The sequence below is a fragment of the Schistocerca gregaria genome, chromosome 2 (genome assembly GCF_023897955.1).
Source record: "Schistocerca gregaria isolate iqSchGreg1 chromosome 2, iqSchGreg1.2, whole genome shotgun sequence".
NCBI lineage: Eukaryota > Metazoa > Arthropoda > Insecta > Orthoptera > Acrididae > Schistocerca > Schistocerca gregaria.
In genome coordinates, this window is record NC_064921.1 from 631,352,959 (window position 1) to 631,367,427 (window position 14,469).

General features: G+C 44.0%; 1 protein-coding gene across 1 annotated transcript in view; it reads right to left on the bottom strand.

The window, feature by feature from the left end:
- The window catches only part of LOC126334647 (ATP-binding cassette sub-family C member 4-like), a 261,187-nt gene that overhangs the window by 224,008 nt on the left and 22,710 nt on the right, over window positions 1-14,469 (bottom strand). Inside the window, exons 2-3 of the mRNA XM_049997092.1 lie at window positions 4,259-4,360; window positions 4,016-4,150 (exon numbers count right to left, since the gene is read on the bottom strand). Coding sequence (XP_049853049.1) covers window positions 4,016-4,150; window positions 4,259-4,360 — 237 coding nt within the window. The remainder of the gene's footprint in view (window positions 1-4,015; window positions 4,151-4,258; window positions 4,361-14,469) is intronic.

Sequence of the window (14,469 nt, forward strand, 5' to 3'; positions counted from 1 at the left end):
GCAGAGAGAGAGAGAGAGAGAGAGAGAGAGAGAGCATCCCGATCGGCAGTCCCGCTCAGGCAGCGGAGGTCAGCGATCACTGTGTTTGAATGTGTGCGACACCTTCGAAATTTTGTCAATAGATTAATGGCATCTCCACTCACAATTTACAACAGACACTTCATCTACAGCTACTTCTACACTCTTCAGACCCCCTTATGATGTGTGGTGGAGGCTACCCCCTGCACCACTGTCACTCCCTCTTCACCCCCTCCCCATCGCTGCCCTTTTCCAGTCGCTAATGGTTCGAGGGAAGAATGACTGTTGTTAGGCCTCCGAGTGAGCTCTGATTTCTCTGACGATAATTTCTTGGTCTTTTCACGAGATACTTGTAGGAGGAAACAATACACTGGCTAACTCTTCTAGCAAACTACATTCTCAGAATTTTAACAGTGATGTACAACGCTTCTCTTGTAGTGTCTACCTCCACATGTGGATTAAAACACGTATTGCATACAACATACATTGGGCATGTTAGTTATGGTTACTTTGTCTTGCATTTCACGCTTCTCAACTAATTCACAGATCACGCAATTTTTACTCACGTAATTCATGGGGAAAGTATTGTAGGACGTTATTCGTATCACTAAACATTTTTACTCTTTTCTATGAACTGCATGGATTAGCAATTCTGTTTCACCTTAGTGCTAGCTGGAGAATAAATGTTGTTCAGTCTTAATGCACCTGGTGGTTCTTTGCACCTTCTTTCAAAATTTCTTCGCACCTGTTCTATACGAAATGAGATCACCAGTCAGGAACCAGAGACAACTGCCACAGGACCTGGCGGTCAGCAGTTCAGGTGATTTCATGTGTGCCGCAGGGGAGTGTCGTAGGACCGTTGCTATTCACAATATACATAAATGACCTTGTGGATAACATCGGAAATTGACTGAGGCTTTTTGCGGATGATGCTGTAGTATATCGAGAGCTTGTAACAATAGAAAATTGTACTGAAATGCAGGAGGATCTGCAACGAATTGACGCACGGTGCAGAGAATGGCAATTAAATCTCAATGTAGACAAGTGTAATGTGCTGCGAATACATAGAAAGAAAGATCATTTATCATGTAGCAACAAAATAGCAGGTCAGCAACTGGAAGCTCTTAATTCCATAAATTATCTGGGAGTACGCATTAGGAGTGATTTAAAATGGAATGATCATATAAAGTTGATCGTCGGTAAAGCAGATGCCAGACTGAGATTCATTGGAAGAATCCTAAGGCAATGCAATCCGAAAACAAAGGAAGTAGGTTACAGTACACTCGTTCGCCCACTGCTTGAATATTGCTCATCAGTGTGGGACCCGTACCAGGTCGGGTTGATAGAGGAGATAGAGAAGATCCAACGGAGAGCAGCGCGCTTCGTTACAGGATCATCAAGTAATCGTGAAAGCGATACGGAGATGATAGGTAAACTCCAGTGGAAGACTCTGCAGGAGAGACGCTCAGTAGCTCGGTACGGGCTTTTGTTGAAGTTTCGAGAACATAACTTCACAGAGGAGTCAAGCAGTATATTGCTCCCTCCCACGTGTATCTCGCGAAGAGACCATGAGGATAAAATCAGAGAGATTAGAGCCTACACAGAGGCATACCGACAATCCTTCTTTCCACGAACATTACGAGACTGGAATAGAAGGGAGAACCGATAGAGGTACTCAAAGTACCCTCCGCCACACACCGTCAGGTAGCTTGCGGAGTATGGATGTACATGTAGAAAATGTCACACTTTCTAGTGTAAAATAGCACGCTTGAGATGTGCACTTTGTTGCGTAGATAATTTATTGATGCCAGTTACTATTAAAACAAAGAAACCGAAATAACCAAAACAATAACAGTTACACTATTGTGATCGAAGCTTTAGGGACACCTCCAAAAACATATGTTTCTCATATTAGGTGCATTGTGCTGCCACCTACTGTCAGGTACTCTGGGGCACTCCATGTAGCTCCCGGACTTCGAACGTGGTCAGGTGATTGGGTGTCATTTGTGTCATACGTCTGTACGTCAGATTTCCACACTCCTAAACATTCCTAGGTCCACTGTTTCCGATATGGAAACGTTAAGGGACACTTACAGCACAAAAGCGTACAGGCCGACATCGTCTCTTGATTGACAGAGAGCTGCGAAAGTTGAAGAGGGTCGTAATGAGTAATAGGCAGAAATCTATGCAGACCATCACACAGGAATTCCAAACTGCATCACGATCCACTGCAAGTACTATGACAGTTAGGCGAGAGGTGAGAAAACTTGGATTTCATGGTCGAGCGGCTGCTCATAAGCCACACATCACGCCGGTAAATGCCTAAAGACCCCTTGCTTGGTGTAAGGAGCGTAAACATTGGGCGATTGAACAGTGGAAAAACGTTCTGTGGAGTGACGAATCACAGTACACAATGTAGCGATCAGATGGCAGGGTGTGCGTATGGCAAATGCCCGGTTAACCTCATCTGCCAATGTGTGAAGTGCCAACAGTAAAATTCGGAGCCTTTGGTTTTATGGTGTGGTCCTGTTTTTCATGGAGGGGGCTTGCACTCCTTGTTGTTTTGCGTGGCACTATCACAGCAGAGGCCTACATTGATGTTTTAAGCACCTTCTTGCTTCCCACTGTTGAAGTGCAATTCGGGGATGGCGATTGCATCTTTCAGCACGATCGAGCACCTGTTCATAATGCACGGCCAGTGACAGAGTGGTTACACGACAATCCCTGTAATGGACTGGCCTGCACAGAGTCCTGACCTGAATTCTGTAGAAACGTTTGGGATGTTTTTGAACGCCGACTTCGTGCCATGCCTCATCCACCAACATCGATACCTCTCCTCAGTGCAGCACTCCGTGAAGAATGGGCTGTCATTCACCAAGAAACCTTCCAGCACCTGACTGAACGTACGCCTGCGAGAGTGGAAGCTGTCATCAAGGCTAAGGGTGGGCCAACACCATATTAAATTACAGCGTTACCGATGGAGGCCGCCACGATCTTGTAAGTCATTTTGAACCAGGTGTCCGGGCACTTTTGATCACATAGTGTAACTATAGCTCTGAAACACGCATGATAATGTGACCGAAAAGATTGCAAATAATGTTTAATTTTGAAATAAGACTACTGTTTGGGAGAAGCAGGAATCCCAAAATACTTAGTCAGTTCAAATACAACTACAGCTTTTTGTGTAGCTTGTGCAATAGTAAAGGTGTTAACCTCGTCAAGAAATTTTTGTAAACCTCTGTACATCTCTGTCCAGACGAGCGTACCTCGTTTTCAGAGTCACTAATGCTGAATAATGCTGAACGATATGACTGGTCTACTGCAGATTTTTCTAGCAACAGTTCCCATTTCTGAGAAGGAATGTAAGAATGAACGTTAGGCAGATTAAGAGTTGTACAGTGTCATAAAGAAAGTAATTACACTATCTTCCAGTTTACAACTGAAACAGGAAAAGTTTGAAGTGCAACCGGAAATCCCCCTCACAATAACTGACTAAGTGAATCTCGATATACCCAACGCCGTCATTCAGGATACGCTGGGCACCATCCAAATATTTCCACCAGCTACGCAGCAATCTACAAAAATAAATCATTGAATTAAAGCAAAAGAAAGATGCACGATTACATACAAACGCCCTCGCACGCACACATACACACAGAATAAAACAAAGTAGTTCCAATGGAAATCATTGATAGTTGCGACGACAAACGAAACGGCGAATCTGAGGAAAAACCATGACAATGCATTATGTTGTTCGCGAGAAGGTGACTCACAGCATTAACGGTATTGAGGAACTGGCTCGTTGGTTGGTGCCGTTCATGCTTGGAGTATTGGCGATAAGTCACAGAGCCGTTGATACGAATTCCAGTTACATTCAGTTTTCCAAGCGAACAACTTCGTCAAAATTGCCTATAGAATCTCTTCAAAATATACACATTAACTGTCGAGAAATCTCTGACCATATTTCTGTAGGTCGGGAAAAAGAGTGAAATGTTACCTGAGGATGACTTGGTCGAAAAGGTATAGGACTCCGTAGGTAAAATAGCGCAACCAGAATGTCCTTACAATAGCTCTCGCTAAACTGGGTCTGCTGCCCTTCTCTTTGGCCCGTGTAAGTTCTTCATCCCATGACCTGAAACAAAACTCTCCTAAATAAAGAATTACATACGACCTGCGTGTATGTCTTAGTCTCATGACTGAACTTACGATATACTCCTGCGGTACGCTAGCGGACACTTACTTCTGCAGCCTGTCTCCCAGATGCTCCGTGGCGTCGCAGTCGAGGCGGACGACCAGGTCGTCTTCTGTAAGGTCCCCCTTCCACACGAGCTCCCGCATCCACCTGAGGCACAAAAACCCCACCTCTCGTTACGATTCATAGCTTGGGAACCTCATACTAGTGTAACCGTCATTGTACTCTGAATTAAAACGCTATCTGCCCGCTTCGTTAACGTTTTAATATAACGTATATTTACCGCCAAGATAATTCACACTTTTATCGACAGGCATTATTCCTTTTACTATAATTTGCTTTATTAGTCATTTAGTTAGCAAGATAATTATATATTCCATAGATAAATAATACGATTTATGTCGGAATGGTGTGAGCAAGCCACATTGCTGCCTATGCATACATGATTCGTTTTTGTTTATGATAAAATAAGTGTAATATTCATTCTCACAAGCAGCAAAAGAAATTCAAATATTCCGTGTGTGCCGATCTTTAATTTAATATTAGCATGTACAACAGAAAATGTTGTCGGGAAATAACGATTTCGATGAACTGAGCAGAGGTGCAAATATTTGTAAGGCTATGTGTCCTCGGAGTGAAGATACACTACAGCAGTTCGTCGATCATATGAATGGTGTCCATCCAAACATTAAATTTACTATCGAGATGGAGACGCACGGCAAGCTACCATACTTGGATGTTTTGGTTGAGCGGAAGGCAGGAGGCCAGCTTGGTCATTCAGTGTACGGGAAACCAACACACTGATCGGTAATTGAACACAATAGTTTCCACCACCCTGTACACAACAAAGCTGTGCTGAACACGATGGTTCACAGAGCCAAGATTATCTCTGACGACGACCACCTACAGTCTGAACTGCAGAACTTAAAACGTGTTTTCGGGGAAAATGGATACAGCAAAAGAGACATCGCAAAGGCTTTCAAGGGCCGCCGCGAAAGACACCTGGTGAATCAATAGAAGAGGCTAAACGGACTGTATTCCTGCTATACTGTAGAGCAGCTAACAGTAAGTTTGTTGCGTCTGCTGCAGAAACATGGGCTAGGACCAGTGTTCCGGCCCGCCCCCACGATACGAGACATGTTGCGTCCTGTTACGGACGACATTGCTCTTCGAGTGTCCGGTGTGTATGGTGTACCCTGTGAATGTGGCAGCAAGTACATTGGACAGACAATTCGCACGGGTGCGAAGCGTTGTATTGAGAACAAGCGCCATATAAAACAAAGGAATCTTGACGAGTCGGGCATAGCGGAGCATTGCCTTGAAAACGGACATAAAATACAGTTCGAAAATACAAAAGTGTTGGCACATGCGTCTACATATTGGGACTCCGTTATAAAGGAAGCTGCCGAGATTCGCTTAAACAACAATTTCAACAGAGACCAGGGATACACACTCAGCAGGGCATGGGGACGGGCGTTGGACATCGAAAGAAAGCAGAGACAGATGGGCGACGCGGGAGCGGCAGTTTCAAACGTGGCGCCTGCCCCTGGCGCCACCTGACGTCACGGGTGCTGCCACGGGCAATAGCTCCGCTAGCTGCCCGGATCGACTTACGCGCGCGTGCGATATTGGATCGATCTGATTGGATGACGCTGATGTCATCATGCCTATATAAGCGAGAGACCGTAACAGCCCCGGCAGTCAGTGAACTCCTGACGACGATGGCGGAGAAGGCCATCGAAAGCTCGAGCATTTTATTCGAGTTGTCGCGGCTGGAAAACCGAGAACGTTTTATTCATTTGTAAGGCTGTATACTGAACTCCTGTCTGAGGCACTGATTTCGTTGTAAGTAACGAAGAACATTTATTCTTATAGCATAGTTGACTGTGAACTCTACTATTCTTCTCAATTCGTAATGTTTCATTGTGAGTGTATGGGTTTCATTCTGTCAAGTTGCGCAATGGATTGATCCAACCAGTACCCTTTGGCACACTACTACAGAAGTCAGACAGACGTTCCTAATGTACCAAAAAGTACTGCGTGAAAAACATTCAGCAACAAATATCTTCTGGAGTCGTCTGCTGTAAGGAAAAGACCAAAAAATATTCTATATTCTAACATAACAAGTGGGATACTTGGGTACAGGAGTATTGCTAGATAGTTCAAGAAAAACATTATATGTCTGCTTGTGTCTGTATATGTGCGGATGGATATGTCTGTGTGTGTTTGTGTGTGTGTGTGTGTGTGTGTGTGTGTGTGTGTGTGTGGGCGCGCGAATTGGAATGACTCCTCACCCTCTCTCTTAAAACCCACATCCTTTCGTCTTTCCCTCTCCTTCCCTCTTTCCTGAGGAAGCAACCATGTTTTGCGAAAGCTTGAATTCTGTGTGTGTGTTTGTGTTTGTTAGTGTCTCTATCAACATACCAACGCTTTCGTTTGGTAAGGTACATCATCTTTGTTTTTAGATATATATTTCCCAGTGGAATGTTTCCCTCTATATATTATACAGGGTGGTTCATTGATAGTGACCGAGCCAAATATCCCATTATGTCACGAAATAAGTGTCAAACGAAATAACTAAAAAAAACGAAACTCGTCTAGCTTGAAGGGTGGAACCAAATGGCGCTATGGTTGGCCCGATAATGGCGCTGCCATAGGTCAAACGGATATCAACTTCGTTTTTTAAAATAGGAACCCTCATTTTTATTACATATTCGTGTAGTACGTAAAGAAATATGAATGTTTTATTTGTACCACTTTTTTCGCTGTAATAGTCACAAACTAACATTTGGTTCAAGAATCATAAAAGAAGGTTGTATACATGGAAGAAGCCTGGAGATACTGACAGGTTTCAGATAGATTATTTAATGGCAAGACAGAGATTTAGGAACCAGATTTTAAATTGTAAGACATTTCCATGGGCAGATGTGACTCTGAGCACAATTTATTGGTTATGAACTGTAGATTAAAACTGAAGAAACTGCAAGAAGGTGGGAATTTAAGGAGATGGGACCTGGATAAACTGAAAGAACCAGAGGTGGTACAGAGTTTCAGGGAGAGCATAAGGGAACAATTGACAGGAATGGAGCAAAGAAATACAGTAGAAGAAGAATGGGTAGCTTTGAGGGATGAAGTAGTTAAGGCAGCAGAGGATCAAGTAGGTAAAAATACGAGGGCTAATAGAAATCCTTGGGTGACAGAAGAAATATTGAACTTAATTGATGAAAGGAGAAAATATCAGAATGCAGTAAATGAAGCAGCCAAAAAGGAATACAAACCACTCAAAAATAAGATCGACAGGAAGTGCAAAATGGCTAAGCAGGCAAAGGCTACAGGACAAATGTAAGGATGTAGAAGCTTATCTCACAAGAGGTAAGATAGATACTGCCTACAGGAAAATTAAAGAGACCTTTGGAGAAAAGAGAGTGACTTGTATGGATATCAAGAGCTCAGATGGAAACCCAGTTCTAAGCAAAGAAGGGAAAGCAGAAAGGTGGAAGGAGTATATAGAGGGTCTGTACAAGGTCGATGTACTTAAGGACAATATTATGGAAATGGAAGAGGATGTAGATGAAGATGAAATAAAAAATATGATACTACGTGAAGAGTTTCACAGAGCACTGAAAGACCTGAGTCAAAACAAGGCCCCCGGAGTAGACAACATTCCATTAGAGCTACTGACAGCCTTGGGAGAGCCAGTCCTGACAAAACTCTACCATCTGGTGAGAAAAATGAATTAGATAGGCGACATACCCTCAGACTTCAAGAAGAATATAATAATACCAATTCCAAAGAAATCAGGTGTTGACAAATGTGAAAATTACCGAATTATCAGTTTAATAAGTCACGGCTACAAAATACTAACGCGAATTCTTTACAGACGAATGGAAAAACTGGTAGAAGCCGACCTTGAGCAAGATCAGTTTGGATTCCGTAGAAATATGGGAACACGTGAGGCAATACTGACCCTACGACTTATTTTAGAAGCTACATTAAGAAAAGGCAGACTTATTTTTCTAGCATTTGTAGACTTAGAGAAAGCTTTTGACAATGTTGACTGGAATACTCTCTTTCAAATTCTGAAGGTGGCAGGGGTAAAATGCAGGGAGCGAAACGCTATTTACAACTTGTACAGAAACCAGATGGCAGTTATAGGAGTCAAGGGACATGAAAGGGAGGCAGTGTTTGGGAAGGGAGTGAGACAGGGTTGTAGCCTCTCCCCGATGTTGTTCGATCTGTATATTGAGCAAGCAGTAAAGGAAACAAAACGAAAATTTGGAATAGTAATTAAAAGCCACGGAGAAGAAATAAAATTATGAGGTTCGCCGATGACATTGTAATTCTGTCAGAGACAACAAAGAACTTGGAAGAGCAGTTGTACGGAATGGACAGTGTCTTAAAACGAGGATATAAGATGAACATCAAGAAAAGCAAAACGAGGATAATGGAATGTAGTCGAATTAAGTCGGGTGATGCTGAGGGAATTAGATTAGGAAATGAGACACTTAAAGTAGTAAAGGACTTTTGCTATTTGGGAAGCAAAATAACTGATGATAGTCGAAGTAGAGAGGATATAAAATGTAGACTGGCAATGGCAGGGAAAGCGTTTTTGAAGAAGAGAAATTTGTTAACATCGAGTATAGATGTAAGTGCCAGGAAGTGGTTTCTGAAAGTACACTCCTGGAAATGGAAAAAAGAACACATTGACACCGGTGTGTCAGACCCACCATACTTGCTCCGGACACTGCGAGAGGGCTGTACAAGCAATGATCACACGCACGGCACAGCGGACACACCAGGAACCGCGGTGTTGGCCGTCGAATGGCGCTAGCTGCGCAGCATTTGTGCACCGCCGCCGTCAGTGTCAGCCTGTTTGCCGTGGCATACGGAGCTCCATCGCAGTCTTTAACACTGGTAGCATGCCGCGACATCGTGGACGTGAATCGTATGTGCAGTTGACGGACTTTGAGCGAGGCCGTATAGTGGGCATGCGGGAGGCCGGGTGGACGTATGGTCGAATTGCTCAACACGTGGGACGTGAGGTCTCCACAGTACATCGATGTTGTCGCCAGTGGTCGGCGGAAGGTGCACGTGGCCGTCGACCTGGGACCGGACCGCAGCGACGCACGGATGCACGCCAAGACCGTAGGATCCTACGCAGTGCCGTAGGGGACCGCACCGCCACTTCCCAGCAAATTAGGGACACTGTTGCTCCTAGGGTATCGGCGAGGACCATTCGCAACCGTCTCCATGAAGCTGGGCTACGGTCCCGTACACCGTTAGGCCGTCTTCCGCTCACGCCCCAACATCGTGCAGCCCGCCTCCAGTGGTGTCGCGACAGGCGTGAATGGAGAGACGAATGGAGACGTGTCGTTTTGAGCTATGAGAGTCGCTTCTGCCTTGGTGCCAATGATGGTCGTATGCGTGTTTGGCGCCGTGCAGGTGAGCGCCACAATCAGGACTGCACACGACCGAGGCACACAGGGCCAACACCCTGCATCATGGTGTGGGGAGCGATCTCCTACACTGGCCGTACACCTCTGGTGATCGTCGAGGGGACACTGAATAGTGCACGGTACATCCAAACCGTCATCGAACCCATCGTTCTACCATTCCTAGACCGGCAAGGGAACTTGCTGTTCCAACAGGACAATGCACGTCCGCATGTATCCCGTGCCACCCAACGTGCTCTAGAAGGTGTAAGTCAACTACCCTGGCCAGCAAGATCTCCGGATCTGTCCCCCATTGAGCATGTTTGGGACTGGATGAAGCGTCGTCTCACGCAGTCTGCACGTCCAGCACGAACGCTGGTCCAACTGAGGCGCCAGGTGGAAATGGCATGGCAAGCCGTTCCACAGGACTACATCCAGCATCTCTACGATCGTCTCCATGGAAGAATAGCAGCCTGCATTGCTGCGAAAGGTGGATATATACTGTACTAGTGCCGACATTGTGCATGCTCTGTTGCCTGTGTGTATGTGCCTGTGGTTCTGTCAGTGTGATCATGTGATGTATCTGACCCCAGGAATGTGTCAATAAAGTTTCCCCTTCCTGGGACAATGAATTCACGGTGTTCTTATTTCAATTTCCAGGAGTGTATATGTATGGAGCGTAGCCATGTATGGAAGTGAATGAAACATGGACGATAACTAGTTTGGACAGAAAGAGAAGAGAAGTGTTCGAAATGTGGTACTACAGAAGAATGCTGAATATTAGATAGGTAGATCACATAACTAATGAGGAGGTATAGAATAGAATTGGGAGAAGAGGAGTTTGTGGCACAACTTGACTAGAAGAAGGGATCGGTTGGTAGGACATGTTCTGAGGCATCAAGAGATCACAAATTTAGTATTGTAGGGCAGTGTGGAGGGTAAAAATCGTAGAGGGAGACCACGAGATGAATACACTAAGCAGATTCAGAAGGATGTAGGCTGCAGTACGTACTGGGAGATGAAGAAGCTTGCACAGGATAAAATAGCGTGGAGAGCTGCAACAATCCAGTCTCAGGAATGAAGACCACAACAAAAACAACAGTCACAAACATATGGCTCACAATTTTACACGAACAGTTGGTAACAGGTAGGTTTTTTAAAAATACAAATACAAAACGTAGGTACGTTTGAACATTTTATTTCGTTTTTTTTTTCAATATGATACATGTGAACTTATCATTTCAGAGAACGCATGCTGTTGCAGCGTGGTTACCTGTAAATACTACATCAATGCAATAAATGCTCAAAACGATGTCCGTCAACCTCAATGAATTTGGCAATACGTGTAACGATATTCCTCTCATCAGCGAGTAGCTCGCCTTCCGTAATGCTCGCACATGCATTGACAATGCTCTGACGCATGTTGTCAGGCGTTGCCGGTGGATCACGATGGCAAATATCCTTCAACTTTCCCCACAGAAAGAAATCCGGGGACGTGAGATCCGCTAAACGTGCGGGCCATGGTGTGGTGCTTCGACGACCAATCCACCTGTCATGAAATATGCTATTCACTATTGCTTCAACCGCATTCGAGCTATGTGCCTGAAGTACATCGCCATTCTGTCATACAGTGAAACATCTTGTAGTAATATCGGTAGAACATTACGTAGGAAATCAGCATACACTGCACCATTTAGATTGCCATCGCTAAAATTGGGGGCCAATTATCCTTCCTCCCATAACGCCGCACCATAAATTAACCCGCCAAGGTCGCTGATGTTCCACTTGTCGCAACCATCGTGGATTTTCCATTGCCCAATAGTGCATATTACGTCAGGTTACGTTACCGCTGTTGGTGAATGACGCTTCGCCGCTAAATAGAACACGTGCAAAAAATCTGTCATCGTCCCGTAATTTCTCTTGTGTCCAGTGGCAGAACTGTAAGCGACGTTCAAGGAAGTATGAATTTCTTGAGACGGAAGTCGAATTTCACCTGAAACGTCCATGAAGTGTCTAGGGAACGTGTTCACCAGCGTTCGACACGCTTCCTCAGCCTTCTTCCCCTTTGCTCCAGCAACCATCTTGGCAGAGCCCGTGTGAAGCTCTTCAGTCCTGAGTGTTCTCTTCTTACAAAACGTTCGTACACTTCATGGTCTACTGTCTTCTCAGCTGTTCTACTAGTTTGACAATATTTTAGATGCCGACCCATTCTATAAGATTCTAGAACCGTAAAGCCCATCTGCGTCCCGGTCTCTGTTTTTCCTCTGTGATTCTATGGTTCTGTATTTTCAATAATATAATTGAAATATGCTACAGCCCCATATCCATAAACAACACGCTTCCTCTTATTTTCTAGGGACTCGCCCTGAAGATATCATCTGTAAGACACACTGGAACATGCGGACTTACCATACAGATACCTACAATTCCAACCCATACATTAATAGTGAACTTACGGCGTGTAGCCTCAATTTTATGCGGAGGTATTTCAACCACCCGCGAGAATCGTTTGTCAAAATTTGCTATCGCATGCAAATGTTGATTCGTGTGAGAAGAATGAAGATAGTGGGCTCGCAGTTTCTGGAACGTTGGCAAAGGTTCTCTGTTGGTCCGTTACTGACAAGCGAGAGACCCAGCACAATATTGAAAGATATACAAATAAACGATTTGCTCGTAAATTACCCACCATCTGGTACCATGAGAGGTGTGACAAGGCATCATGACACATCCTGTGCTAATACTTGGATCTCCTTTGGAGGGCGTACAGAATTCGTTCTCTGTGACCAGGCGTAGAAGCAATCTATCACTTGGGCTGCGGTGGATCATGTCTCACCTATGCGACCTAAAACAGCATCGTCTAGGTTCTATTTACATACAGCCTCGCGTCGTTTACCATTAGTGTGACCTTCCATAATGATCACTTTTGTTTGCACACAAAAGTAATAATTTTTCATGGCTCAACAGCGCGCTTATTAGAACACATTTTAATTTGTGGGACATCCACAATTGTTCATGGTAAACAAATCGGCCACTGCTTTAAAATGCTTATATTGACCGAAGTCTTACACAACAGAAGACTGCATGCATTACCAGAGGCATTTTTCTAGGCCGCGCTTGAAAGTTGGTTCCAGCTACAACTTGGGATGGTATTTGACAGTCCACCTGATTTTTAACTTATAAATTTTAACCTTTTAAATATTTTACTGTTTAAAAGAGTTGGCTACAAATATTGTATTACTTTAGATCAGACACGCCTAATGACGGGGCTACGACCATGAAATTGAATACTCGCTTATACTACACACCTGAAACCCTCCAAATAAATTAATCTTTCAAATTTTATCTGCGTCAGAAACAAACGCGTCGACATGCCAACATATTGCTATACAGGATACAATAGATGGTTCAGGAGACAGTTTTATACCGATATTAGCGGAAAATCAATTTTAATTGTTGACTGAAAATTTCGGTTTTTAAAATTTATCTTGACTGCATTGATCTTAAACAATCACTATACCCCAAAATGGGGTGCTTTAGGGCATATGTTCTCTGACCTTTTTCTCTGTTTTCGTAGTGAGGAATACTCCTCCAAAGCATGTAAAAGTGATTCCAACCACCTCATAGAGGGCATCATTTATTTCTGGTGTCTCCATTTTTAATGAGAACTTTCTGACTCGTTTTCATTATTGATATTTATCGGGATTACGGCAGTTGTTTTCCTGTTCCACAATTTTAATATTTACTTCAATGTTAGGTGAACAAAACCGACTATGTTAATATTTTATAACTTGTAGATTATTTAACTGCATACTTGTTGAAATTAGTCATTTCAGAACATAATTTTAAAGTTTAATTATCACATTAATATTATGAAAATATGTTCTTAGTATAGAATAAAAATTTTTGTGTTTCCTTTTGCGTGAGAGTGATGATGATGATGATGATGATGATGATGATGATGATTATGATGGTGATGAGCATGGGTTTAAAGGCACTAAACTACTTGGTTATCAGTGCCTCAACTCACACGAAAATATCATAAAAAGATATCAAACGAGGACAGGAGAATTGTCAGCTCCAGGGTGTGTAATCATGTCATCATGGTTGAAAATATGTGTAGTAGTATCTATAGCAAACAGTTGAAAGTGAGACAAAACCCAGGCAAGTAAAAGCATAGCTGGTAACAGATGGGTACACTTAGGAGACCCATGATAGTCAGTGCAGTGTCATCGATAGTCAACCGCGACACATCAACAGTCGACCGCCGCAGAGATGCTGCACACCAATGCTGCATAATCCGGCGCCAATCAGGAAGAAGCAGAAGGCCACGTCTCCCGCCCGCGCGTCATGCACTTCAAATACCGCCGCATGGGGCAAGAGGCAGCGAGGCTGACCAGAGGACAATGTCCGAAAGTCAAGACACCGCACAGCCAAGTTCACAAACTGTAGAACACATCAACAATAGAAGAAACACTGCGTGCTGTGCCTACAAACAAACAGACAGCTGAACAGTCCATTGGAGAGGGCGATCGACGACGACAACTATAGCGACCACTTCTGTTCTGCCTGTGAGTTGTCTCTACAGTTCCGTTTCGAGTGCAAACGTGAGTCGAAGTTCCGCTTCCACCTCCAGAGGACAGAGTCGTCTTATCGTACCTCAGTCGAGCCTGGTTCGCGCTTAAATGTACAGCGTATTGAGTGCCATGGACGGACACGTAGTTCAGTGTTCGTTATCCGCAAACTTGCACTTCAACGCAGCTCAGTACTAAAACCCAGGTCAATATGTATGGCAGCCTCTTGTGTAGTTGAACAGCAAGTCCTTTAACT